Source organism: Bos indicus x Bos taurus, chromosome 7 (assembly GCF_003369695.1).
Source record: "Bos indicus x Bos taurus breed Angus x Brahman F1 hybrid chromosome 7, Bos_hybrid_MaternalHap_v2.0, whole genome shotgun sequence".
NCBI classification, from domain to species: Eukaryota; Metazoa; Chordata; class Mammalia; order Artiodactyla; family Bovidae; genus Bos; species Bos indicus x Bos taurus.
Genome location: NC_040082.1, coordinates 19,998,161 through 20,026,077, shown reverse-complemented (window position 1 = coordinate 20,026,077; position 27,917 = coordinate 19,998,161). Strand labels below are relative to the sequence as shown.

Below are 27,917 nucleotides of genomic sequence, written 5' to 3'. Positions count from 1 at the left end.
ATGAATGCTTAGAATAATGAAAGGTTTACTGTACCTTTCCAACATGTTGACTTATACTGGTGTATCCTAAATTTAAATGACTCTCTACACGACTCCCCCCACAACCCCCACACATACACACACTGGGGAAAAAAGCTAGTAAAGACAAGGAGATCCACTCTGCTGTTCTTGAAGTGAATTGATAAGGAACCCACCAATGTCAGAATGGTCTATCCTGTGTTCCCAGGAATTAGAAACTGAATAATCAACTTTGGGCAAATCTGAGAGGATTTATTGGGAAATAAAATTTCTGTTCCTAGAGAATTATTATAAAAACAAGGAGGCAAGGATTCTTTAATGTTAAAAAAAATAAAATGAGACTTCTGTAATGAAAACCAAAAGTTATAGTATAGATGAAGAAAAACAGTAATCAGCCTAAAATAGAAAAAGCCTGAGTTTAAAATATTTAATTTTCTCTGGACTAAGAAATTGATGCAGACTGTTGTGGGTGTTTTAAGATCCCAATTATTTGGACAGATGTATGCGTGTATAGAATGTTTTGCTATTTAATTTATGAGTTAGAACTAACCCTAAAATTCATCTCCTTTATTTATAAACAAATACAGTTAACATTTACTAGAGATGTTCTGTCTTCTCTGACACGTAAAATTCAGCTCCCTGTAACAAGAAGATCAAAAATCACTATTAAAGATCTATTTCTTAATTTTCCCCTGTTACCACTCTCACTTACGCAGGCCATGAGCCAGGCTAAATGAGAAAGCACTTTAGAAAGAAGGTATAATTCTTCCCTTCCTGTGAATTCTGTCATCACTTGCTGCGGTTGGATTCAGTAGTATCTTTATGATGTGTAGGAGGTGGAACTATTTGCTTTTTCTCAACTATGGAATATATTGTGCTCAAGTCACTTCAGTCATGTCTGACTGTTTGCGACCCTATGGACTATAGCCTGCCAGGCTCCTCTGTCCACGGGATTCTCCAGGTAAGAATACTGGAGTGGGTTGTCAGGCCCTTCTCCATTGAATGTATTGTAAAGACTGTTTTTATCTTTGGGGGCACCATAGATCAAAGTTTGATACTTAACTTTGCAGGCTCAAAAACCGACACTTAACAAAGCTCCAGAAAGCTCATTCACTATTAAGTATTTATGATGTGTTAATTTACAGTGAGATTTGTGTGCGGCTGGGAAATAGACCACTTGTCTACAGAAAGTAGATTTGTAGAGTTAACCTTCTTTGTGATAGGCTTTAAGAGAACACAGAATATCTGCAACTATGTTATGTTCTGCAACTATAGAAAAAAAATCAAACTTTCATTCTAGAAACATTCATATAAAATCCAGTCTACAGCTCACCTTGATTTTGCACATGAGAAACTGGGACCCTAGGTTTTCGGTACTATGTAGTGATGCAGCTGAGACTGGAATCCAGGTCTCCTGGGTAGAGATCTGTGTACTTTTCACAGCCCCTGCTGTCCCCCTGATTTTAGAGTGAAATGAATAGTCAGCAGTTGGGCCAAGAGGTGGTTCAGATTCTTTAGTGACCATAAATTAAGCTGGAAAAAAATACTCAAAAATGATATTTCTATTAAGCTGAAATCATCTGATGAAGCACCTTGTCTCCACTTTGGTGGGAGGGACCAATCAATTTCTAAATTTAAAGATGGAAGAGGACATCAAGAAATAAAGTGCCTGGGTCACTGGTTAACGATGGAGAATCTCTGACAGATTCTTGTCTGTCTCTGACTACCTAAATGATCCTTTGTCATTGGTTTTCCAAATGTTTTGTCTTCATAGAACACACTGCTAAATTTATTTTAACTACACTGTAGATCAGTGTGTCTTTAATTAAAAGATTCTCTAGAGTTTCTGATAAATTTGAGTCTTCTTGTTACCTTCATAAGTAACACATTTCCAAGTCATATTTTAGGTTATAAGTGAAAAGATTTCAACAGGCACCCTCCCTCATCATTTATTCACTCAGAGACATTTATTATGTAGGTCACTGCGTCGGGTTCTGAGCACGACAAAAATGGTCCCAAGCCGAATGTGAAAAATCACAGAGGCTGCTGCTACTGTGGGAGGCATATTTTAATAAGACAATAACACAGACCTTGTTAAAAATTGGATAAGTTCTACAAGAGAATACTGCAGGGTGCTATTTAAAAAAAAAGGAGGGGCATAAACAGAAGAAAGTTATCTAAATTTGGGGGATTCCTGAGGAAGAGAGGTCAGATGTTGGCGTAAGTGGTACCAGTAAGCCCAGAGGGGATTATGCATTTTGGAAGAGTTTTCTGGAGGGAGCAGCAGTATAAGTAAGTGGCTATTAGAATTGGGCCTGGCCATCATACCTTATGATATACATTCATGGTTGATTTAGTCACTAAGTCGTGTCTGACTCTTGTGACCCCCATGGACTGTAGCCTGCCAGGCTCCTCTGTCCATGGGATTCTCAAGGCAAGAATACTGGAGTGGGTTGCTATTTCCTTCTCCAGGGGATCTTCCCAACCCAGGAATCGAACCCAGGTCTTCTGCACTGTAGACAGATTCTTTACCAACTGAGCTACAAGAGAAGCCCTTGAAAAGATGACCATGCAAAGGCCTTGAAATCAGACTAATATAGCTGAATTTGAAAAGTGCAAGCTGAGTGGTGACAAGTGAGCTTAGAAAAGTGGATAGTCCATGTCATACTTATAAAACATAGCAGGATTGGGGCCTTTGTCTTAAAAAGAGTGGTAAGCCTTAAAGGGTTGTAAGGAGTGAAGTGACACTTCGTATTATCAGTTCAGTTCAGCCGCTCAGTCGTGTCCAACTCTTTGTGACCCCATGAATTGCAGCACGCCAGGCCTCCCTGTCCATCACCAACTCCCGGAGTTCACTCAGACTCACGTCCATCGAGTCGGTGATGCCATCCAGCCATCTCATCCTCTGTCGTCCCCTTCTCCTCCTGCCTCCAATCCCTCCCAGCATCAGAGTCTTTTCCAATGAGTCAACTCTTCGCATGAGGTGGCCAAAGTACTGGAGTTTCAGCTTTAGCATCATTCCTTCCAAAGAGATCCCAGGGCTGATCTCCTTCAGAATGGACTGGTTGAATCTCCTTGCAGTGCAAGGGACTCTCAAGAGTCTTCTCTAACACCACAGTTCAAAAGCATCAATTCTTCGTCACTCAGCTTTCTTCACAGTCCAACTCTCACATCCATACATGACCACTGAAAAGAATTAATTATTGTAGGACAGGAGGGGAAGACAGTAGGGGCAGGGTGATACGGAGTTTCTTGCCATGATGAAGGTGTGAAATTGTGGTAACTTTGGCTAGCGTATAAGCAATGGATTTGGAAAGAAGTCCAAGGTTCAAGAAATATTTTGGAGGTCAAATTGACTGGACTTGGTAACGGATTGGTAACGGATTGGACTGGGAATGAGGAGGAGGAGAGAGAAGGTCATCCAAGGTGGTCCCCCTCCTGGGGACCGCAGTGTGTGTAGATGATCCATCCTAGGCAGCTCTTGGTGCTCTGCAGCCCACCTGGTGCCATCTGGACTTTACCATCACCTCCAATTATTCCACCACTCCAAGGTAAGGGAAGCACAAGCTGTTCTGCTTCTAGCCACTTCACACCTAGGTTCCTGAGCCTAGGTGGAAAACTGTGTACTTGAAGAGATTCCCAAATCCCTCTGAAGGAAGGCTTCATAGAGTTGTTCAAAGATTTTAATGACAGTGTTTGCAAAGCTCCTAATACAGTCTGTGGCACATACAGAAATGCAGTGAGGTAGAAATTGCCTTTCCTCTTTTGCATGCTGATTCTTGTATTTGCACTTCAGGGAATCCCACTAACCTTGTCTGATTTGCTAATATAGTAAATAAGTATATTTTTAATCCAGCACTTATTGTATCAGGTTCTTGGGCAGAGGTCAGCTCCACCATACAGCTTATTAAAGATACATACTTGTTGTCAGTTAGGCAGTAATGGGTCTTCTGAGGCCAGATTCCAATGTGTGTGGCGGGGAAGGGGAGTGTTTTCCACTTAGAACCAACTAGCAATTCTCAGGACACCAGGTGGATATCCTACCGCAATTCTGACACTGTCTATCTGGAGATTACATGAGATTCCTCAGGTTAAATGTTCAATCTTATAAGTCTGCCCATCTCAGCACCTGCCTCCAACTTCAGATGTCAGTTGCAAGCTCAGGTTGTTACCTGTGCTTCTAACTGACTACAAATCTGGGATTCCCAGGACCCCTCCTCAGTTCAATTAATTGCAGAGCAAAACTCAAAGATGCATTTGCTTACAAGATTATTGGTTTCTTATAAAAGGATATCAGGGGTAGCCAGATGGAAGAGATGCAAGAGCAAGGTATGGGAAAGGGGGAGAAGATCCACCCCTCCTCCAGGTCCATCACTCTCCTTGAATCTCAGTGTGTTCGCCAACCTAGAAAGTCTGCCAACCAGGTCCTTTTGGGTTTTTATGGAAACTTCACTACATAGGCATGGTTGTTGAAATCACCAGTCATTAGCAATTGATTCAGCCAGCAGCTTCTCTCCCCTCCCCGGAGGTCAGGAGGTGGGACCGAAAGTGGGGCCACTGTATCTCACCCCCATCCTGGTGCTTTCCAAACGTCACCTCATTCACCTAACCACAAGCACCTTTACTATTATTCCTTTCCTCACTAAACACATCTCCAAGAGTTTTAAGAACTCTGTGCCAGAATGGGAGTGAAGACTGAATATGTATTTCTTAATATAAATCACAGTATCATAGGCAGTAACTCTGCTTGCAGCACCAGGAAGGTCCTTGCTCCATTCCTTAAAATGTAGCTACCACTTTTTTAAAAACAAAAGATAAATGCTCAGGAAGCCACTGCTTCAGCCTTCTATATTGAAGGTTTAATAAAGTGGAAAAGACCACCAATAGCTGTTCCCTTCCTGTGAATTCTATCATCACTTGCTATGATTGGATTCACCAGTATTTCACATCTGTGCAAAAATTATGTAGGAACGAGGAAATAATATGTACCCTACAGAGATATGTGTCCAAAATTCCTGAGGGGGGAAAAAAAATAGGCAAGCATAAAGCAATCTGTTTTACCCCATGTAACATGCAATGAATGGTCTGATGTTTCTTGGGGTCCAGATTTTGTTATTATTGACAAATGAAACAAAGGATCTCAGTCATCCTTTTGCCATGTGATAGAATACATAAATTCACTATTTTTCACCAATAACGTGTAAGTAAATATTTCTAGATTATTTTTATTAACTGTGCAAACATTTCTTATACAAACTGAGAGTTTTCTCTAATATTTTTTAGATTATTCTTTTCAGAGAATATGAGGTTTCATTTATTTGTCTTATAAATCACACATTTTCATTTGCTTATAAGATTTTTTTTTTGGCCATGCCACATGGTTTGTGAGATCTTAGTTCCCCAACCAGGGATTGAACGTGGGCCCGCTGCAGTGGAATCTCTGAGTCCTAACCACTGGACCACCAGGGAATTCCCCACATATTCATCTGTTCTGAAAATTACAGGCTAGCTTAGAGTAATGTAAAATACGCCTTCTCTTATAAGGGTGGTAAAATTTAAAGTCAAGGTACAGACTGGCAGAGTAGGACATGCACTCTGGTGAGAACACCAAAACTGGAAGTAGCTGTTGAACAGCCACCAACAGGAGGATGCTGGAACCCACCAAAGAAAGACACCCCACGTCCGAAGACAGAGGAAAAGCCGCAACGAGACAGTAGGAGGGACGCAATCGTGATAAAGCAAATCCCATAACTGCCAGATAAGCTAAGTCGTTTCAGTTGTGTCCAACTCTGTGCAGCCCCATAGACGGCAGCCCACCAGGCTCTGCCGTCCCTGGGATTCTCCAGGCAAGAATACTGGAGTGGGTTGCCATTTCCTTCTCCAATGCATGAAAGAGAAAAGTGAAAGTGAAGTCGCTGAGTCGTGTCTGACTCTTAGCGACCCCATGGACTGCAGCCTACCAGGCTCCTCCATTCATGGATTTTCTAGGCAAGAGTACTGCAGTGGGGTGCCATTGCCTTCTCCGAACTGCCAGATAGGCAGCCCACAAACTGGGAAACAATAATACTAAAGAAGTGCTCCCACTGTTGTGAAGGTTCTGAGTCCCACGTCAGGCTTCCCAGCCTGGGAATCCAGCAAAAGGACTAGGAATCCCCAGGGAATCTGACTTTGAGGACCATGAGATTTGATTACAGAACTTTTGCAGGACTGGGAGAAACAGAGACTCGGAAGGTACAAACAAAATCTTGCACACACCAGGACCCAGGGGCAAGGAGCGAGACTGAACGAGACCTGCTTGCTGGTGCTGGAGGGTCTCCTGAGACAGCCTGGATCGGCAGTGGCTCACTGTAGAGATGGGGACACTGGAGCAGAAGTCCTGGGAGGTGCCCCCTCGGTGTGAACCCTCTTGGAGGTTACCATGAGCCCTACTATAGAGCCTATAGACTCCAGGGCTGGGTTGCCTCAGGCCCAACAATTAACAGGGAAGGAGCACAGCCTCACCCATCAGCCAACAATTGAGTTAAAGTTTTACTGAGCCTGGCCCTGTGCACCAGAGCAAGACCCAATTTTTTCCCACCACCAATCCCTCCCATCAGCAAGCTTACACAAGCCTCTTAGCCTCATCCACCAGAGGGCAGACAGAAAAAGCAAGAACGAAAATCCTATAGGCAGAATGAAAACCGCATCAGAGAAAGTTAATCAAGATGAAAAGGCAGAGGGTTATGTCCCAGATGAAGGGACAAGATAAAACCTCAGAAAAACAACTGAATGAAGTGGAGGTGGGCAACCTTCCAGAAAAAAATAGAATTCAAAATAATGATAGTGAAGATGACCCAGGATCTCAGAAAAAGAATGGAGAAGAGGCAAGAAATGTTTACCAAAGACCTAGAAGAACTAAAGAACAAAGAAACAGACCAACAGTACACTAGAGGAATGAAGAGCAGAATAACTGAGGCGAAAGAACAGATAAGTGACCTGGAAGACAGAATGGTGGAACTCACTGCTGCAAAACGAAATATAGAAAAAAGATGGGGGGTGGGGAATGAAGACAGCCTAAGAGACCCCTGGGACAACATTAAATGCGCCAACATTCACATTATAGGGGTCCCAGAAGGAGAAGAGAGAAAGGAACCGAGAAAATATTTGAAGAAATAATAGCTAAAAACTTCCCTTACGTGGAAAAGAAAATAGTCAACCAAATCCAGGAAGTGCATAGTCCCAGGCAGGATAAACCCAAGGAGGAACACACCAAGACACAAAGCAATCAAACTGACAAAAATTAATGACAAAGATAAAACATTGAAAGCAACAAGGGAAAAATGACAGATAACATACAAGGTACCTCTCATCAGGCTATCAGCTGATTTTTCAACAGAAACTCTAAGCCAGAAAGGAATGGCATAATATATTTAAAGTGATGAAAGGAAAGAGTCTACAACCAAGAATACTCTACCCAGAAAGACTCTCATTCTGATTTGATGGAGAAATTAAAGTCAAAGTAGAAACTACTTTCTGCATTGAAAGATTTGCATATGTACAAAATTTGGTGTTTGGAGTTTATTCCTTAATTTTAGCAAATTTTCTTCTTAGACATAGTTGTTGCTTCATATACTTAAATTAAAATGTTTTAAACCAATAGAATAGTAAAAATGTAGCATGCTTTCACATATATACCCAAGGGCTTTAAACATGTACACAGAGGGTTCAGTTTTTATTGCCTTTCCCATAACAAGCATTTCATCCCCTTCCACTATAGGTGGTTTTTGTTGCAACTTAATAACCTATAAAAATTTGTGATTACATTCCCTCCTACCCTTACTTACTTGGGATCTGAGTCACAGGAGCAGCTGCCAAAGAGAGCACCCCATTTTGTCTTCTAGAATTTCTGGTGAGGTGTATTTTAAAAAATGGCACAGATGGTACAGCTATACCCATTTCTTAGTTAAGAGTAAGCTCTTAAGACATCAGTGCTGTTCATAGTGGGATCCTGATTCTTCTTGCCCTTACTTTTCAAGGCCCCAGATGATACAGATTTGGGGAAAACTTTATATATTCCTTCATCCACTCAACAAATATTTATGAAGAACTTGGTCTTCACAGGGTGCTGTGCTGGGCTTATGGCAGTGAAAAAATCCAGTTGTCTTGATTTTGAGAAGTTGACCGTCTGCAGTGTGATATAGGACACCAGCTAGAAAACTGGCCGTGAGCATAGAGCATAATAAATGCTATAAAAGGGGGGAGTCTAGGGCTCAGGGACAGGGTGTTGGGTTACCTAACCTAGGATGAAGCGGAAGGGTAGCTGCAGAAACATCTCAGTGCCCTGGAGGAAGCTTATACTTAAAGAGAAGGGCCAGCCAGCCTAGGGGAGAAGGAACAGCAAGTCCACAGGGCAAAGCTGAGAAAAAGCACAGCTCATTTGGAGGAACTGAAAGTGCCTGGTGGTTCATTTTGCCTGGAGCATGGAGTCTGAGGCAGGGAGTGGTGACATTCAGGACCAAACCACAAAAAGCTTTATTATTATCCAAGTTACAAGTTGTATTCTCTCTTCTGAAGGTACTGGGAACCATTGAAGCAGTGACACCTCCCTTTTGTGAAATGACTCGATGCAGAATAAATCGTATCAGCAAAAAAAAAAAAAAAAAAAACTGATGCTCGGGTCTTAAGAAAAATGGTTAAGACTTGTGTTTGTAATCACACTAAGGCAGAACAGCACCTTGGTTTGTGTTCTTTACCAATTCTGGGAAAGAAGTGGTTCTTAGCCATGGTAAATATTCAACCACCAAGATCCTGCTTGGCTTAATAGTGTTACATTATTTCTCGGAACATGACTTTGTGGCAGGCTACCTCAACTGGTAGGAATGTGCTGTGCAAAGAAAGAAGCCAACCAGGTTAAGGATGAGACTAGCTTTCTGCAAACCCTTTTAGCATAAAAACAGTGTCTCCTTATATTTATGAAGCACGTTTACAGTTTGCAAAAGCACCTTGCATTTGTTTTATCAGAGCCTTATAATCCATTGAGGTCACAGGTATTGGTCCCCATTTTATAGATGAAGCAACTGGGGTGCATATAAATATAGCTCAATATAACAGTATTTAGCAAGTAGCAAAGCACTTTATCATACTAATTAGTATGTACTTATTATACTAATACTACCAGTTGCATATTCAATTCCAAGATATATGACTGTAAATTTCATTCTCTACAAGAGAATGGTTATAGCCAGTCAAGAAAATTAAGTTTAGGGATAGAATGAAATCCTTATGTAGATTTTTTGTTAAATTATCAATCTTAAGAATTGAGTAGTTCCTAAAAGAACAGAAGATAATAAATAGTGTTCTTCAGCTCAGCCGCTCAGTCATTTCTGACTCTGACCCCATGGACTGCAGCACACCAGGCTTCCCTGTCCATCAACAACTCCTGGAGTTCACTCAAACTCATGTCCATCAAGTCAATGATGCCATCCAACCATCTTATCCTCTGTCATCCCCATCTCCTCCTGCCTTCAATCTTTCCCAGCATCAGGCTATTTTCTAATGAGTCAGTTCTTCGCATCAGGTGGCCAAAGTATTGGAGTTTCAGCATCAGTCCTTTCAATAAATACTCAGGGCTGATTTCCTTTAGGATGGACTGGTTGGATCTCCTTGCAGTCCTAGGGACTCTCTAGAGTCTTCTCCAACACCACAATTCAAAAGCATCAATTCTTATGCACTCAGCTTTCTTTGTGGTCCAACTCTCACATCCATACATGACTACTGGAAAAGCCATAGCTTTGACTAGATGGACCTTTGTCAGCAAAGTAATATCTCTGCTTTTAAAGTGTTCTTAGGCTCCAAATATAAAACAATATAATACCCATTTTGCTGATTTTTATATTTGTTTTGGTCTAAGGAAAAGAAATGCTCTATTTAAAGTGTTCTTTAAAAAAAAGAAAAGGAAAATAATTAATTGACTTGACGACATGGTTATTCAAAGAGGCACCAACTAGAAAATTTATATGTTACTACCAGTATAATGTGAGATGAGTGCAATTGTGCAGTAGTTTGAGCATTCGTTGGCATTGCCTTTCTTTGGGATTGGAATGAAAACTGACCTTTTCCAGTCCTGTGGCCACTGCTGAGTTTTCCAAATTTGCTGGCATATTGAGTGCCCCACCTTCACAGCATCATCTTTCAGGATTTGAAATAACTTAACTGGAATTCCATCACCTCCACTAGCTTTGTTCGTAGTGATGCTTTCTAAGGCCCACTTGACTTCACATTCCAGGATATCTGGCTCTAGGTCAGTGATCATACCATCGTGATTATCTGGGTTGTGAAGATCTTTTTTGTACAGTTCTTCTGTGTATTCTTGCCACCTCTTCTTAATATCATCTGCTTCTGTTAGGTCCATACCATTTCTGTCCTTTATCGAGCCCATCTTTGCATGAAATGTTCCCTTGGTATCTCTAATTTTCTTGAAGAGATCTCCAGTCTTTCCCATTCTGTTGTTTTCCTCTATTTCTTTGCATTGATTGCTGAGGTCCATCTAGTCAAGGTCCATCTAGTCAAGGCTATGGTTTTTCCTGTGGTCATGTATGGATGTGAGAGTTGGACTGTGAAGAAAGCTGAGCGCCAAAGAATTGATGCTTTTGAACTGTGGTGTTGGAGAAGACTCTTGAGAGTCCCTTGCACTGCAAGGAGATCCAACCAGCCCATTCTGAAGGAGATCAGCCCTGGGATCTCTTTGGAAAGAATGATGCTAAAGCTGAAATTCCAGTACTTTGGCCACCTCATGCGAAGAGTTGACTCATTGGAAAAGACTCTGATGCTGGGAGGGATTGGGGGCAGGAGGAGAAGGGGATGACAGAGGATGAGATGGCTGGATGGCATCACTGACTCGATGGACATGAGTCTGAGTGAACTCCGGGAGTTGGTGATGGACAGGGAGGCCTGGCGTGCTGTAATTCACGGGGTCACAAAGAGTCAGACACAACTGAGCGACTGAACTGAACTGAACTGAACCATTATAATATATAGAATTGTGTTCTGAAATTTTGACTATGGAATCAACATGTGAAATTTAATCTTCTTTCCTTTGATTTTCATCACAAGAGATAATATATGCCCGTATGTGAAACACACCAACTATTGCAGAGTTGAAAATTTCTGTTATGAAAGATTTTGGGAGTGTGGACCTGCATCTTAGGAGGTACTTTAAGCCACAGGACTTAATTTTATTTAGATGCCTCATATTTTTCACTCTAGGGTAAGATCTTTGAAATAGATACCCCAGCTTTATCTTATTTTATGACCCACAGAATTTTCCATGTACTAGATACTCAAAAACTTTTCAAAGAATAGTATACAACCTTATTTTGTTGAAGAAAGGTAAAAATATTTGGAAGACTATCCCAATTTAGGTAAAGCCAATCACTGGACCCATCTTTCACTTCACTTATTTCCCCTTCAAGCAACGTTCTGAGATTTAGGAAGCAGAGGAACTCCTGGTGGAGCTCCAAGCATTGAACCACAAGACTGGGCCTGAAACGCTGGAGGAAGCACTCAAGCCTGTCTGTCCACTGCCTGCGTGGAACCTAAGTGCACTTCTTGGTGGGCATTCAGCTATGACATATGAACTTAATGAATGAATCAAAGGTGGTTAGGAGAGAATTTAAACTGCAGAAAACCATCCTTACAGAAAGAGGGCTGGTTAGAATCTGGATTTTTATTAAGATTTAAGATATGCTCAATAGCTCTGCTGATTCAGTCAGGATTTATTTCTCAGTGCCGGGTCCTTGTGTGTGTTAGTCACTCAGTTGTGTCCGACTCTTTGCGACTCCATGGACTGTATGTAGCCCACCAGGCTCCTCTGTCCATGGGATTCTCCAAGCAAGAATACTGGAGTGGGTTGCCGTTCCCTTCTCCAGGGGATCTTCCTGACCCAGGGATCAAACTGGGATCTCTCACACTAGAGGCAGATTCTTTGTCATTGAGCCACCAGGGAAGCCCGGATCCTTCTTGAGCCCTAACGTAAGGGGGGTGATGTTGATAAAAATGCTGAGACAACAGGCAAAACCAGGAATTTTTAACAAACCAGGGCTGTCCCAGGCAAACCAAGATCTAAAGTTTCTTCAACTATTGCCCAACTGTAAATCCAACCTTCAGCTCTTTTTCCCAACAAAATGCTTACATATGGAAACATGTCCTTACATAATTAACGGGTTGGGGAAAAATAAACCCTCTCTAGAAATTGTAGTTTTAAGAAAGTTTATATCCAAGATAGAGTGGTGATTTCTGAGTGTTAAGATTTGGGGATGAGGAGTGGCTTCTCTGTGTTTTATTTCCTTTTCCCCCTTCTGCAATAAATATTAACAATGAATGGGCTGCTTTAAATTATTGCTCTTTAAAATTAAAATATCCATACATTTTAGAAGTTTGTTAGTAAATTAGCTTTTCTATAGAGCATTACTGGAGATATCTTAGTATCCTTGTTTCTAGAAAATCGCAACAAAAAGGTACAAAATGATTTCTCCCTACTAAGTAGCTCAGTAATCATCAGAAAAGAGTATTTGAAAATAGTAACAATATTTTGATAATATGTAATATGGGCTTCCCTGGTGGCTCAGTGGTAGAAAATCCGTCTGCCCATGCAAAGGCCTTGAGTTCAATCCCTGGTCCAGGAAGATCCCCTGGAGAAGGAAATGGCAACCCACTCCAGTATTCTTGCCTAGAAAATCCCATGGACAGAGGAGCCAGGCAGGCTACAGTACATGGGGTCACAAAGAGTCAGACACAACTTAGCAACTGAATAACAAAACAACAACAATATGATAGCTAGTTCTTAATATCTGGAATTATTCATTTCTGTTTACATGTTGTATTAACTCAAATCTGTAAATGTAAAGATTCCCAGAAGTGTAGTAACTCGGAGTTTTTATCTGCTGGTGAGATATCTCAGAATTTGCCAGTCTTGCCAATTGTGATAAATCTCTTTCTATCTCCTCAGTGCAAAATTTATACCTGTTTCCAGTACAGTGGATCATAAGATGTTGAGTTCCACATTTCTATAAAAGTCTACATGGACTGTGTCCTTATTTTGGAATTGACTCATGCAAAAATATTTCTAAAACAAGGCCATTTAGATCATCTTTGCTGTTTGACTAACCGTGTTATGATGAAATGCATAATTTCTTCAAAGCTTACTAGATTTTTTTTTTTTTCCTTTCAAAAGCAGCATAAAAGATGTCGAAGCCCAGTAGTTATGAGTCATTGGCTGGCTGGCTGCCTTCAGCAACCTGTGGGACAGGAATAAGTCAAAAGTACAAAAATTGGGCATCTCCCAAAGGGACCTCAGTATCAGAGGTGACCTAAAATTGGCAGGAAGAAACACCCATTGTAGCAAATGTGAAATTGTCAACATTCATTCAGTATCTTCAGATGGAACGCCTGAAGTGCATAGTTTAAAGGTATTAAACTCTGTGCTCTGCAGTCTTTTGCTCTGAATGAGAATAATAATGAATGAAGTGGGTGAAGTGGAGGGAAGAAAACTCCCATCCAGTGTCAGCATGTAGTTAAACTGGCTGATCTCATGTAATGAGTCAGATCATTCCCTAACCTCAGGGTACCCTTTTTCTTGACAACCTTGTGTATTAGGTATTTAAATCTCTTCTTACTGCTCTCTAGATGGGATGACAATAGACTGAAATATATAATACATAGTGCTATCAAGGGACAAGTCCTCTTAGGATAGGGAGTGATCTGCTTGTGTTTTTCCCAGATAATTGTTGCCTCTGCAGTGAAAAAATGGCTCTTTTCACGTCTTCTTAACATCCGCTTATAGTGATGTGGACCTCTCGCCCTCCTGGAGCTGAGTCTTGTCTTGGGGTTCCCAGTGTAGTCCGTGTGGCTGTCCTCTCATCTGACCTGCCTGACCAGTTGGTAGTTCCTTAAATGATTCTTCTTGTTCGTGTCCTGCAGCTGTGCTGAGTCCTGAGCACTCAGCATTTTCCTCTACAGTCAGTGTCTTCCTTAAAAAAATCATACACCCATAATGGCTTCAGCTTTCAACAGTGCACAGCTATTTCTGCACTTAAGTCTCTTTCTCTCTTTTTCCTGACCTCCTGTCTAGTACTTACAATGATCGTACTTATTTTCACATCAACGTGGATGATATTTCATTTAGTTTCCACAGCAGAATGATCCCTTCTCTTTTTTCTCTTACTTTTATGGGCTCTAAGTCAATTTTCCCTTTTCGTCATCATCAGCCCTGTTCTTTGGCCACCTATCACTGTCCAAACAATTAAAATGAACCCATAGAGTTATTAACAAATACCTGAATGCTAAATTTTGGAGGACTGTTGAAAAGGCAATTTAAAGGATTCTGACCAAAAACTGTGTTGAAAAGTTCTTACCGTGTTTTTTGTTTGTTTTTAATTCTTGGCTGTGCTAGTTGTCCATTGCCGCGTGGGCTTTCTCTCAGTTCAGTTCAGTCGCTCAGTCGTGTCCAACTCTTTTCACCCCATGGACTGCAGCACACCACGCCTGCCGGTCCATCACCAACTCCCGGAGTTTACCCAAACTCATCCATTGAGTCGGTGATGCCATCCAACCATCTCATCCTCTGTCGTCCCTTTCTCCTCCCGCCTTCAACCTTTCCCAGCATCAGGGTCTTTTCCAGTGAGTCAGTTCTTCATATAAGGTGGCCAAAGTATTGGGTTTCAGCTTCAACATCAGTCCTTCCAATGAATATTCAGGACTGATTTCCTTTAGGATGGACTGCTTGGATCTCCTTGCAGTCCAAGGGACTCTCAAGAGTCTTCTCCAACACCACAGTTCAAAAGCATCAGTTCTTTGGCGCTCAGCTTTCTTTATAGTCCAGCTCTCACATCCATACATGACTACTGGAAAAACCATAGCTTTGACTAGACAGATCTTTGTTGGCAAAGTACTGTCTCTGCTTTTTAATATGCTGTCTAGGTTGGTCATGACTGCGGCAAATAGGGATTACTCTTCATTGCAGTGCTCAGGCTTTTCATTGAAGTGGTTCCTCTTGTTGCAGAGCACAGGCTCTAGAACATTCAGGCTTCAGTAGTTCAGCTTCCAGGCTCCAGAGCTGGCTCAGTCGTTTTGGCACACAGACTTAGTTGCTGCATGGCATGTGGAATCTCCCCAAATCAGGGATTGAATTTGTATCCCCTGCATTGGCAGGCAAATTCTTATCCACTGTGCCACCAGGGAAGTCCTCTTATAGTGTTAAGGATGGCTTTTTCATTTATAAATGTTAGGAAAAGTAGAAAGGAGAATAATATTTTATGACCTGGGAAAATTGTATGAGACAAATTTCAGTGTAGTTTCGACAGAGACCATAGGCCCTCCTAAGTCGAAAATATTTACTATGTGACTGCCTTCAGGAAAAGTTTGTTGACCCCTTGGTTTAAAAGATAAGCGTTCACTTTATTAAAACAGCAAAATCAAAACCCTATTTTGTTCTTCAGCCTTTAAAAAACCAGGTGGTTACACACTTGTGAAACCACAGTCAAGACAGAGAACATTTCCATCTCCTCCCAAAGATTCCCCAGGCCGCTCTGCAGACCATCCTTCCCTTTGCTCCAATAGCCAGGGAGCCACTGATCTGCTTTCTGTCACTGTATAGTAATTTGTGGTTTCTAGAATTTTGTATAAATAGACTCATACAGTGGGCACTTCTTTATGACTGACGTTTTTATCCAGCGTGCTGATTTTGAGATTCATTCATGTTGTTATACGTATCAGTGATTTGTCCTATTTGTTACTATAGGCTTTTTTCAGCTTTGTTTAGGTATAATTGACAAATAAAATAGTAAGATATTTAAAGTGTTCATCTTGGTGATTTGCCATGTGTGTGATTTGCTCTAAGTGTACAAATGTACTGAGTTTGCTGAACTTGCTACAGACTTTACTATTAGACAAGACTATTAATAATAGTAAACTTTTGCATAATCTGTTCTGCATAGAAAAACCACCCCAGAGGCAAGGAAACAACTCACTCACTTTAACTATTTTATTATTGTCATTTTTATTATTATTAATAATAATAGTATTTTAGTCTACAGATTCTGGGTATTTCCAGTTCCCTATGGCAGAGATTTCTCAAAGTAAACCAAAAATAATTTCAAACTATGTTTTAAGGTTCTAGTAAATATAAGTGTTTAAATAGTCATGGTAAAGTTTGGTAATTTTTGTAATTTCAGTTAAAACTATTTTTCATGTTCAAAGCTTAATCCAACTGGAATCTCTTCTCCACTTTCTATTAAAACCTTTAAAAATTACCCTCAGATTCCAGGCCTCTCCTCCACTCTTTAGTTCCATCTCAGTTCTCTTACACTTTCAGCCTTGTCTGTTCTCAGTCCTGCCACCCAACTCAGTATGTCCTTCTGAACATGTTCTTATCTGGGAGCTCTCATAGCAGGGTGTTGGTGGGGTCAGGGGTTTGTGTTATTGTAACTTTACAGAAAAAAACAACTTTAATTTTCAGTCCCTTCTATCTCGTCAGAAATAGTCCTGCTCCTGATAAGTAGTATCACAACTGATTAGCATGCCATGCTTTGAAACTTAACAGAAGCATAAAGAACATTGAGAGTCTCTGCGATAAAGTCATGTAGGACAAGGTTCAAGAGGAAAAACTGAAGGACGGGGACCATGCCATCTGGAGATGAAATTGCTGAGGCATAACTGAATAATTGTCTTCTGATTCATGAGTATCCATCCCAAAAAAGACTGACCAGATGTTTCTCCTGCCCATAAGTGACATACAGAAAAAAGGGTTCTTAAATTGCAGATAGAAACTTTAGTTGTATAAAACAAAAGGTATCTTATCTATAATCTGGATATTTCTGGTTAAAAAAAAAAAACAGTTATTGCTCCTAGAATTTACAAAATTTAGAATAGACATCGGTCTAAGCCTCAACCTTGAAAGTGAAGCCATGCTACCCAGATAATTTAGTTACAAACATCTCTGAAGCCAGCAGACTAAGCTAACTGAACTTCCATTGACTCTCTTTGTTCTGAATGCTGCTGCTGCTGGTAAGTTGCTTCAGTCATGTCCGACTCTGTGCGACCCCATAGACGGCAGCCCACCAGGCTCCCCCTTCCCTGGGATTCTCCAGGCGAGAACACTGGAGTGGGTTACCATTTCCTTCTCCAATGCATGTAAGTGAAAAGTGAAAGTGAAGTCGCTCAGTGGTGTCCGACCCTCAGCAACCCCATGGACTGCAGCCTTCCGGGCTCTTCTGTCCATGGGATTTTCCAGGCAAGAGTACTGGAGTGGGGTGCCATTGCCTTCTCCTTGTTCTGAATAGCAGCCCTTAAATTAGTAAGGAATTTTAGAAGAACTTGATATAACCCATGGTGAACACTAGGTAATTACTGATCCCATCCAAATATTTTTAGGAGCATTTGGGTGATAGTTGTTCCCAAAGCATCTAAATGTTTCAATTGCACTGAGAGCCGGTGGCCATCAAGATAACTCACTTATTTTCCTTTTCTCTGTATATTTAATACACACGTCAGATTGAAGAATCTAATTGTAAATAAGAAAATTAACAAAAGCAAGTTAAATTGCGAAAAAGAGCTGTTGAAAAAAATGTAAATCAATGAAAGATGAAATTCCTAGTTTTCTCACACCTGAAGAAAATGTACAGATGCATAAATACAGTATTGGTCTTTTCAATTCTGTCATTGGTACGAAATCCGTTGTCTCTGCTGCTAAGTCACTTGGTGATACAAAACAGCAGTAGGTCAGCAGCTCTGTGTGACGCCAGAAGCAAGAAACCACGGAGACTTCACAGGGGTGTCTGCCAAGTGGAGAGCAAAAGCAGAAGCTGTGAAGCCCTCTAAGGAGAAGCAGTCACAGGAAAAGGCAGCAGCAATATGCAAACTCAGGCCCCGCAGAGAAGCCAGACACAGCCAGGAAGTCACCTGGAGGTTCACGGCCAAGCAAGCCCACCACCAGAGGGGCACAGACCCAGAAGAGCAGAGACCAGCCATCAGTGGGTGTTCATTCTCCTGCAAGAGAGTCTTGGCACATGTAATGTGAGAAACACAAAGACTGAGCCAAAGTGAATTTTTATTGAGCAACTCCCAAATTACCTAACTATAGTGAGAAAATGAGAGGACTCGAACCAACACCTGCCTGTCCCCACCCCATCCTACTCTCTGTCACTAATGAAAATTAAAAGCCAGAATCTCTTATTTAACAAATATTTCTTAAGCTCCTTCTGGGTGCCGAGAACCTATGAACTAAAAATTGCATCAGTGAACTAACTGGACATAATGTCTTGCTTTCTAGGAGGTTACCATTGAATCAAAGATACTCTTTTTTTGTAATCCCAAATTTGTAATTTTTGAGTTGAAAAAATATAGCCTAATTTTATTGAAGATTTCATTCTTCTAAGTTCTTTATGCTGCATTGTTCTGTGTTCTTTCTTAGGCTATCCAAAAGATAGGTGGTTTTGATTAGACCGCTTGTAGGACTGTACTACCTATTTCTTAACTATTTTTCATAACAGAATTAACATATACCTGGAGATTTTGAAATTGTACATTTTCCTTAGGTCTCCAAAACCATTATTCCTATTATTTTAATATTGTTGTGCTTCAGAGTTTTAAAAACAGAAAAAAAAAAGCAGTATTAATAAATGGTCCTTGTGTCTATATACTCTTTACATAAAGATAAAAATAAAAGATATTGTTAAAAAAACTTGATCACTACTAATATATTGACAAATTTGCTTAGACTATTTTTTAATCATTATTTTTAGAAAAATTATAAAGATTTATTATAGGAATTGAAACAAATAATAAAAATATAAAGATTAAAAACTTTTAAAGTCACTTCAAACTTCATCCATAAGTAATCTTCATAAATATTAAGTGACTATTATGATGTCCAGGAATTTTCCAAGTTTATTAGCACAAACCCAAATCCAAATTGCTTAGAGAACCCCAAGCAAAGAAAAGTATCCTTAGGCATATCATAGTCAAATTCTTGAAAATCTGAATAGCAGATCAGGAGGGCAGCTTGGGGAAGTGCAGGAAACATTGTATTCAAGAAAATCATAATAGAAGTTAATACTATTCTCATCAGAAACTGGAAACCAGAAGACAATGGAATGACCCCTTTAAAGTCCTGTAACAAACAAACAAAACCTGTTAACCTGCAAATCTATATGCAGTGACAATATCCCTCTAATAGCAAGGTACAATAAAAACACTTTCAGGCAAAAGCTGAAAGAATTTATTTCCAAAAAATCTGAGCATTGGGAAATGCTAAAAAGAAGTTATACAGACTGAAGGGAAAGGGAAATGATGGGAGAGAAATCTAATTCTATGAAAATTAATGGAGAACACTGGAAAGAGCAAGTAAGTCATTACATATAAAGGTTTATTTAACAAATCATTCCTACTTTATGTATTATATGTCATTTTGTCACAGACTGTTGACTATTTTAAAGTAAAAATCACATTTAAAATAAAAAAGTGATGTTCATATGTGAACATCATTTCAGATATCTTTCTAGACATACTAAATATGATTGGATGCCTACTTATAAATGTTTTAAATATGTGACCATATTATAGTTTCTGTAATATACAAAATTTAATTTCAATTTATTTGAATTTGTCTTGAGAAAAGCTAAAATGGAAGAGAAATAACTGTTAAATATCAAAAAATGCTTCTATTCCACAAAATATATTCTAATAATCATAAGAAATATAAAAGGTGTCTCTTAAGAAATTATAAATACAGTAAAGGATTGGAATCACTGTTTTTTATAACCTAGGTATTTCAATTTCATAGTATCAACTTGACTACATACTATAAAAGATGATGAAATCATCAATACTCAGGTCTCCTCCCATTTCACTCTTCCGAACATTAGGTGTGTGTGTGTGTGTATATATACACACGTGTGTATATATGCATGTATATGTATATATATATACACATACACACACATATATATAGGGGTTTATATATATATATACGGGGTTAATATTTTATGTTTTACTTTGTCTAGGCTTAACATTTATGTTTGAATCTATAAATTTAATTCTCATAATTGTAAGATAATTCCAGTATCTAAATGCATAGATGGTAGTACCTCTTACATGATCCTTTTGCCATCATCATTACTGAATTCTGTTTTTTCATTGGTATGGACAGTTCCTCTCTTTATTAGTTATATTTTATTACCATGTAGTTTGGTTTTTAAGTTTTTTACTCAAGAAAATTTATGAATGCTGCATTCCCAGCATTGTCTTTATGTTTGATAATTTCAAATGCTATATTGGCTGAATATAATATTCTTTCTCCCACAGAACTAAATAAATATTGCTCCATTATCTTTTAACACTAAAAGTTGATATAAAGACATCTGAAGGCAGCCTAAAATTTACCATTTATTAACATACTGGCTTGTTTTCTTTTGGAATCTCTTAAAGTTTAACACCTAATAAGGCTATGATGTGGTATCAAGGAATCTATATCAAAATTTCCCTGGTATATGGTATTATAGTTAATACTTTCAATCTGTGGATTAAAGTTTTTGGTTTTTTTCCAGGAACCTTTTCTTGTGTTAATATTATATATTTTCATTCATCTTCAGTTACGTTCATTGAATTCCCTTTTTCACGGATAGTAATTACCAATTCTTGAGTATTTTTCTTACCGATTAGCTTCTTTTATTCCTTTAATCGGTTTTTTTTTTTCATCTTAATCCACTGGAATTTTATATTAGCCAAACCTCTTCCTGTATTTTCAAATTCTCTGAGTCATGATATGCCTCATCCATAATCAGTTCCAGCTACTGATAGCTCAGTTGTTCAGCTCTCATGGCGTCCATGAGATCTGTGGTGTCTAGAAGTCCAATCTTTCATTGCCTATAGGTGTCCAGCTTTTTATTCCTCAAATATTTAAGTGCTATAATTTAAATTTATATTTTAATATAAAACACATATTCATAAAATTTACATTTTAATATAAAATATGTATTTTATATTATAAAATTAATATAAACAATAATTTAATATTGCAAGAGGAGTCTTTACCATATGAGCCAACCAGAAAAGCCCTGTTTTTTAATATGAATCAGTTCTTTGTGTTTTAATGGCTTGCTAGGTACTGTCACAGAGAAGGCAATGGCACCCCACTTCAGTACTCTTGCCTGGAAAATCCTATGGATGGAGGAACCTGGTAGGCTGCAGTCCATGGGGTCGCTAGAGTCGGACACGACTGAGTGACTTCACTTTCACTTTTCACTTTCATGCATTAGAGAAGGAAATGGCAACCCACTCCAGTGTTCTTGCCTGGAGAATCCCAGGGACGGGGGAGCCTAGTGGGCTGCCGTCTATGGGGTCACACAGAGTCGGACACGACTGAAGCGACTTAGCAGGAGCAGGTATTGTCACTGGTATATTTTTATCATATATAATAGCCTTTTGCCAGAAACTAAAATAAATATTAGAAATAGAGGCCACATGGAATCAATATGTCAGGATGCTGGACACATTTAGCTCAGGACTGCTGAGAGCTCTTGCTGTGCGGGTGTGTCCATTCTCACAGGCGGAGGATATAGCATGGGATTTGTCGCACTCACTCCAACTGGCTGTGCGTGCAGGCCAGCACTCAGAACGCAGACAAAATAACGAACTTATGTGTCACATTATTTAGAGACAAATAAAGGCATGAGCTTGGGCAGCTGTTAAGTGGGTTGGTTCGTTTACTGTAGTTGATTTTCTTTGCTTTTTTTATTGGAATACAGTTGCTTTACAATGTTGTGTTAGTTTCTGCTGTATCACATCGTGCATCAGTCATATATATACATGTGTACTCTCCCTGTTGATCCTCCCTCCCACCTTCCTATTCCACCCCTCTAGGCCATCACAGAGAACAGAGCTGAGCTCCCTGTGCTATCCACAGCAGCTTCCTGCCATCTATTAATATTTCACTCTTTGCAGTATGTATATCTCAATGCTACTCTCTCAGTGCATCCCACCCTCTCCTTCCCCAAAATGCTGTGTCCGAAAGTCTGTTCCCTATGCCTGCATCTCCATTCCTACCCCGAAAATAGGCTCATCAGTACCATTTTTCTAGATTCCGCACATATGTGTGAGTCTACAACATTTGGTTTTCTCTTCTTACTTACTTCATTCTCTATGACAGGCTCTAGTTTCATCCACATCACTTCAACTGACTTGATTTTGTTCCTTTGTATGGCTGAGTAATATTCCATTGTATATACGTACCACATCTTCCTTACCATTCATCTGTCAACAGACACCTAGGCTGCTTTCATGTCCTGGCTATTGTAAATAGTGTTACAGTGAAGACTGGGATACATGTGTCTATTTTGAGTTCTGCTGTTCTCAGGGTACACGCCCAGTAGTGGATGCTGGGTCAAATGGCAGTTCTATTTTTAGCTTTTTAAGCAACCTCCATACTGGTCTCCACAATTTACATTCTCACCAACAGTTTTAGAGGGTTCCCTTTTCTCCACACCCTCTCCAGCAATTACTGTTTATAGATTTTTTTTGATGATGCCATTGTGGCCGGTGTTAGGTGGTACCTCATTGTAGGTTTGACTTGCATTTCTCCAATAATGAGCAATGTTGAGCATCTTTTCACATGCCTCTTGGCCATCTAACCACTTTTTTTTGTAACCTGAAGAAATTATGGGATGAGAAAGGCAGAGACAAAAAGGACTGCTGACTAAGACAGCGTGCCTTTAGTTATGGCTTGATACCTGGTGTGACCCTCCTGAGATCTTTGTTTTCCCCCATTTATTTGTTTATTTTTGGCTGTGCTGGGTCTTTGTTGCTGTGCGGGCTTTTCTGTAGTTGTGGTACATGGGCTTCCCAGCGCGGTGGCTTCTCTTCTTGTGGAGCACAGGCTCTAGGCCTTCAGTAGTCGTGTCTCCTGGGCTCTGGAGCACAGTCTCAGCAGTTGTGGCACACAGACTTAGATGCTCTGCACCATGGGGGAGCAACATGTGGGATCTTCCTGGATCAGGGATCGAACCTGTGTCTCCTGCCTTTTCTTTACCACTGAGCCACCAGGGCAGAGAAGGTGATGGCACCCCACTCCAGTACTCTTGCCTGGAAAATCCCATGGATGGAGGAGCCTGGTAGGCTGCAGTCCATGGGGCCACGAAGAGTCAGACACAACTGAGCGACTTCACTTTCACTTTTCACTTTTATGCATTGGAGAAGGAAATGGCAACCCACTCCAGTGTTCTTGCCTGGAGAATCCCAGGGACAGAGGAGCCTAGTGGGCTGCTGTCTATGGGGTCGCACAGAGTCGGACACGACTGAAGCAACTTAGCAGCAGCAGCAGCAGAGCCACCAGGGAAACCCTCCTCTGAGATCTTTTTACAAGCTTTTAAAAGCTTAACTGTTCTTAGCTGAGGGCTGCATCTTAGGCCTCAGAGGGGACACTTAGATGAGGTTTTCAAATCAGTATGAAACCCTGAGACTTCACTTCCTTCAGAGACAAGCAGCTTAGTCAACTTCCTGTTTCCCCACTTCTCTGCCACTGCTTCTTGGGTGAATTTGTTAAATGGCAATGTTGATTCTTTCCCATCTCGTGTGGAACTGACATAAATTGCTGAGATAAGCAGCCAAAATCTCCTGTACTTATTTGCTCCCTGATGATGTTAAGAGTGTTTATTAACTCCTTTAGAGCAGGGGTAACCTTCAGGATCTAATGCCTAATGATCGAAGGTGGAGCTGATGTAATAATAATAGGAATGAAAGCACATTAAATGTAATTCACTTGAATCATCCCCCCGGCCCCAGTCTATGGAAAAATTGTCTTCCACAAAACTGGTCCATGGTGCCAGAAAGGTTGGGGACTGCTGCTTCAGATCATTATGGTCTCCTTTGTGTCTCACTGAGCACTTGCTAATAAGTTTAAATTCCTGCATCAAAATAAATTCCGAGCTGGCCAATCCAGATGTAATCCAACTAAAGATTTTTTGAAAGCATTTTTTCATCATTGTAGTAGGAAATCCAGTAAAATAATCAAAACAGCAATACACAGAAAGAATCTCCTTCTCTGTAAGCTTTCACTAAATAAAGACTAGGAAGGACAGATGAATTATATATATCCTGCTTCAGAAACAGTTAACCTATCATTTAGTAGGATATTGTCTTCGTTAGCAACTTGGAGTAGGAGCCAACTGTTCTATCCTTGCGTCTCATTGCCTGGCAGTGCACATAGGGGTAAGTCAACACATTGGATTGAGTAACTGGGATTCTAGATGCTCTATAAAATTCTTTTGCAGAGCGCCATACAGCAGAGGGGTGAGGAATCTGCTGCCAGTGCAGGGAATGCAGGAGACGTGGGTTCAATCCCTGGATTGGGAAGATCCCCTGGAGTAGGAAATGGCACCCCACTCCAGGATTCTTGCCTGGAGAATCCCATGGACAGAGGAGCCTGGGAGGCTGCAGTCCATGGGGTCGCAAAGAGTCAGACATGACTGAGTGGCTGAGCGCGCGCGCGCGCGCATACACACACACACACACACACACACACACACACACATTCAAAGGACAACCTGAGATTTAACATACAGCTTTTGAAATAGGGACTTGTTTTTACTCTGAGGTCAGAAACCTCCACAGCTGAGTACTTTGGATAATGAAAGTCCTTTTTCTATATTTGCCCAGCCTGAACTGGACACAGGCAAATGTCATACAATCTGCATTTAAACATTCTTTTCTTTCCATTTTAACAGTGTTTATATTTCCTGATACACATCTAAAAGGTTCAGAGTATTTACTGTATATGTAAATACGCTTTTAAGAAAAAAAAAAAAAAAACAGCATATGCAGTTTTCACATGCAAGTTATTTTCAGCAGATAGTTCCTCCTCTGAAGCACAAAAGGCTTGATATAAAAACAAACAAGAGAGAATGTGCTGTTTTAACAAATGGGTCCTTGGAGATGAATTTTTAGGACATTTTTTTTTCCAATCTAGCTTTTACCCCATCACTTAGTCACACTTAGAGAAATCCTGAAATAAATCAGTGACATTCTCACAATTCTCAAGGCTGACAGTTTAATTTTTTTCCTGTTTTGTCTATTGCTGTGGCCAATATAGTTAAGTCATACCCATGTGAAAAATTACTTGTACAAGAAAAATGCTGGACGTGTGTGTTTTCAGGAAGATTTGTTTCTGCTAATGTGCATGACATCATTTGCACGTGAAGCTAATTCGCTTACCCTACGTAATTTAGAATATTAATGTTGTTTCCAAAAAACCAAAGCAAGCCCAATTCAAAAGGAAATTAATGTTTCAGTTACTAATTTTGCATTATGGTTAGAGTAATTGCATTTTAAAATATTTTAGCAGATAAACCACTGATTTCAAAACAGAGTTGTTAATTATATAGACTGGATGCCAACTCAGGATGGGGTTATTTCAGTACAAAGAGGAGAAAATCCTAATTTATAACAATATTCCAGAAATGGCAACAGAGATCAAATGTTAGTATTCCTATCTTTCAGACTGTCCTCTAATTTCATTTTCCATTAAAAGTTAGCTGTGATTCTTGTGCCTTGAGGATTTTCTAATAGACTTTTTACTATTTATTCCAGCAGGTACAAGCCTTAAGTCCACAATATTGTTTGCTTTCCTGCTTCCACACTGTCAGAAATATTAGGGGCCATGGGAGAATGCAGACCTCAAAACTGACCATACTTAACTTGTGTTTTATGAAGTTTTGACATGAATTCCTTTTTTTCTTTAACAGGCTGTGTGTCTTACTTTCATTTTTATGGATTAATATAAGAATTTTAGTAACTAAGGAGATTCTTATTTGCTTCCCAAACTTAAACATCAGTATTAATAGACACAAAAGGCACAATTTAACATATTTTATTGGCTGAGTGTAAAGGTCAAAATTACCAAGCTTTATAGAAGCATGATTAGAAGTATACAGTAGACCCCTTGTAGAAATCATGAAGGAAAGCCAGTGTAGGCAATGTCTGGAACACAATTGCAAAATGTGAGTTGCTCCCTGTGACGGAAGCAGAGCAATTGTCGAGTTTGACTAGATTGCAAAAGAATTTAAAGGGGCAGCAGATGTTTAAGAAGGCATGAAATAGCTTTGTCGTCCTCATGTAATGTTCGCTGAGAAGCATGCTAGGTATTAAGCAATCCATACTGAATCCCTATGCAGTGATTTTATTTCCAACTGAGATAAGTAGGTGAGATAGATAAACAAAAGCAGAAGGCTTAATTAGTCCTGCCCTTGCCTCAGTCTCTAAGGTGGCTGGAGCATTACTCACCATTTTGCTGAGAAAAAAATTAAAGAAGAGAGTGCAATAGGTGCGGGAAGAAAAAAAACTAATTTTTTCAAAGGCAAGAGATTGCCCTGTAAAACAAAAGGTACATAGTGAATCAGACAGACACATTTCTCTGCAGGTCTGTATTCAGGTATTAGTAGAGCTAGATTTCAGAGTTCTGATGTTTTAACTAAGAAAAAAATGACTTATTAGCGAGAAGGCAGTTTTCTCAAATGACATTGAAGAACCTTTGTGCCATTCAAAATTTGCAACGGCCTCCTGCTTCAAACACGTTTTGTCATTCCCAGCTTTGAGGAGAATTTGGAGAATACTTGTAGAAAGGCAGCTGTGCTTCAATCATGTTTATTCTTTAGCTACGGTCGCAGGCTTCCCTTTAACATGCTAGTGTTCTCTTCTTTTGCAGGGACTTTACGTTTTTGTGGTCTATTTCATTCTACACAACCAGACGTGCTGCCCCATGAAGGCCAGCTACACAGTGGAAATGAATGGGCACCCAGGACCTAGCACCGCCTTCTTCACCCCCGGGAGTGGAATGCCTGCTGCTGGGGGCGAGATCAGCAAGTCCACCCAGAATCTTATCAGTGCTATGGAGGAGGTGCCTCTCCTTGCCCTTTCTCCGGCTCCGTCTGTCTGTCTGTCTGTCTCATACGCAACCTTTCCATTTTATAGAGTACGAGTTAAAAGGTGCCACGTAACTTTCAGATCCTTTTCCTACTGACGTTCTCTGATCTCTGATATTTGCTGTGCTTACTGCCGTACCGTGTCTGTTATCTAATTCTTCTTCCTCTGTGCTTTGTGAGCTCTGCTCACCAGTGGTTTGTACTGGGAAGTCAGCATGTAATTTGTCATTTCTTTTTCCAGAAGCTTCCTAATTTGACCTTTGTGTGTAGTCACTCAGTTGTGTCCGACTCTTTGTGACCCCATGGACTGCAGCCCGCCGGGCTCCTCTGTCCTTGCAGTGACTAAATCTGCTTCAGAAATGGTGTTTCAAATACGGTTCCCGCATGAAAATATTTTCACGGCTCTCTTCCTTTGCCCATCCCAATTCACCATTCAATCCCAGCAAACAAACAAACCTCCCACTGGTCCTGACCATGTCGTTTTGGGTTCCTATGTCTAAATCACGTTGCCACCAACCCATCAATAGTGTCAGCCACAGCACTGGCACCACTGCTCGTATTTTAAAACGTACCTGAAGTTATTTGTCCAGGAAGACACGGTCAGGAGGGTTACCCTGACAATTCCTGCAGTGCCTAAGATAAGCCTGCCTACCATTCCTCACAGAGCTTATATCAGTGTCTCTATATTAAAGAGCCAAGGGAAACAGTATTTGTGTTTGTGTCCTGAAAAAAATCAAGAAATCAAAGTGCATATGTCTGAAAAGAAAACAGGTAATAGGTGGATAGATAAATAGATAATCTGCCTGTTCAGTGATATGTTTTGCTGTCTTTCATGTTAAATTTTGAAAGCAATTTTATTCATGTTAGGTGAAAATTAAGTGATCACAAATAAAGTATCATATTTAAAGACTGGCATATATGTTTAGTACCCTTAAATGTTTAGCAACCTAGTAC

General features: G+C 40.1%; 1 protein-coding gene across 2 annotated transcripts in view; it reads left to right on the top strand.

Annotated features, from left to right (window-relative positions):
* ADGRV1 (adhesion G protein-coupled receptor V1) overlaps window positions 1–27,917 on the top strand; it is a 541,641-nt gene that overhangs the window by 503,191 nt on the left and 10,533 nt on the right. For both annotated transcript variants that reach the window (XM_027545616.1, XM_027545615.1), the window contains one exon: window positions 26,747–26,938. In XM_027545616.1, coding sequence (XP_027401417.1) covers window positions 26,747–26,938 — 192 coding nt within the window. The remainder of the gene's footprint in view (window positions 1–26,746; window positions 26,939–27,917) is intronic.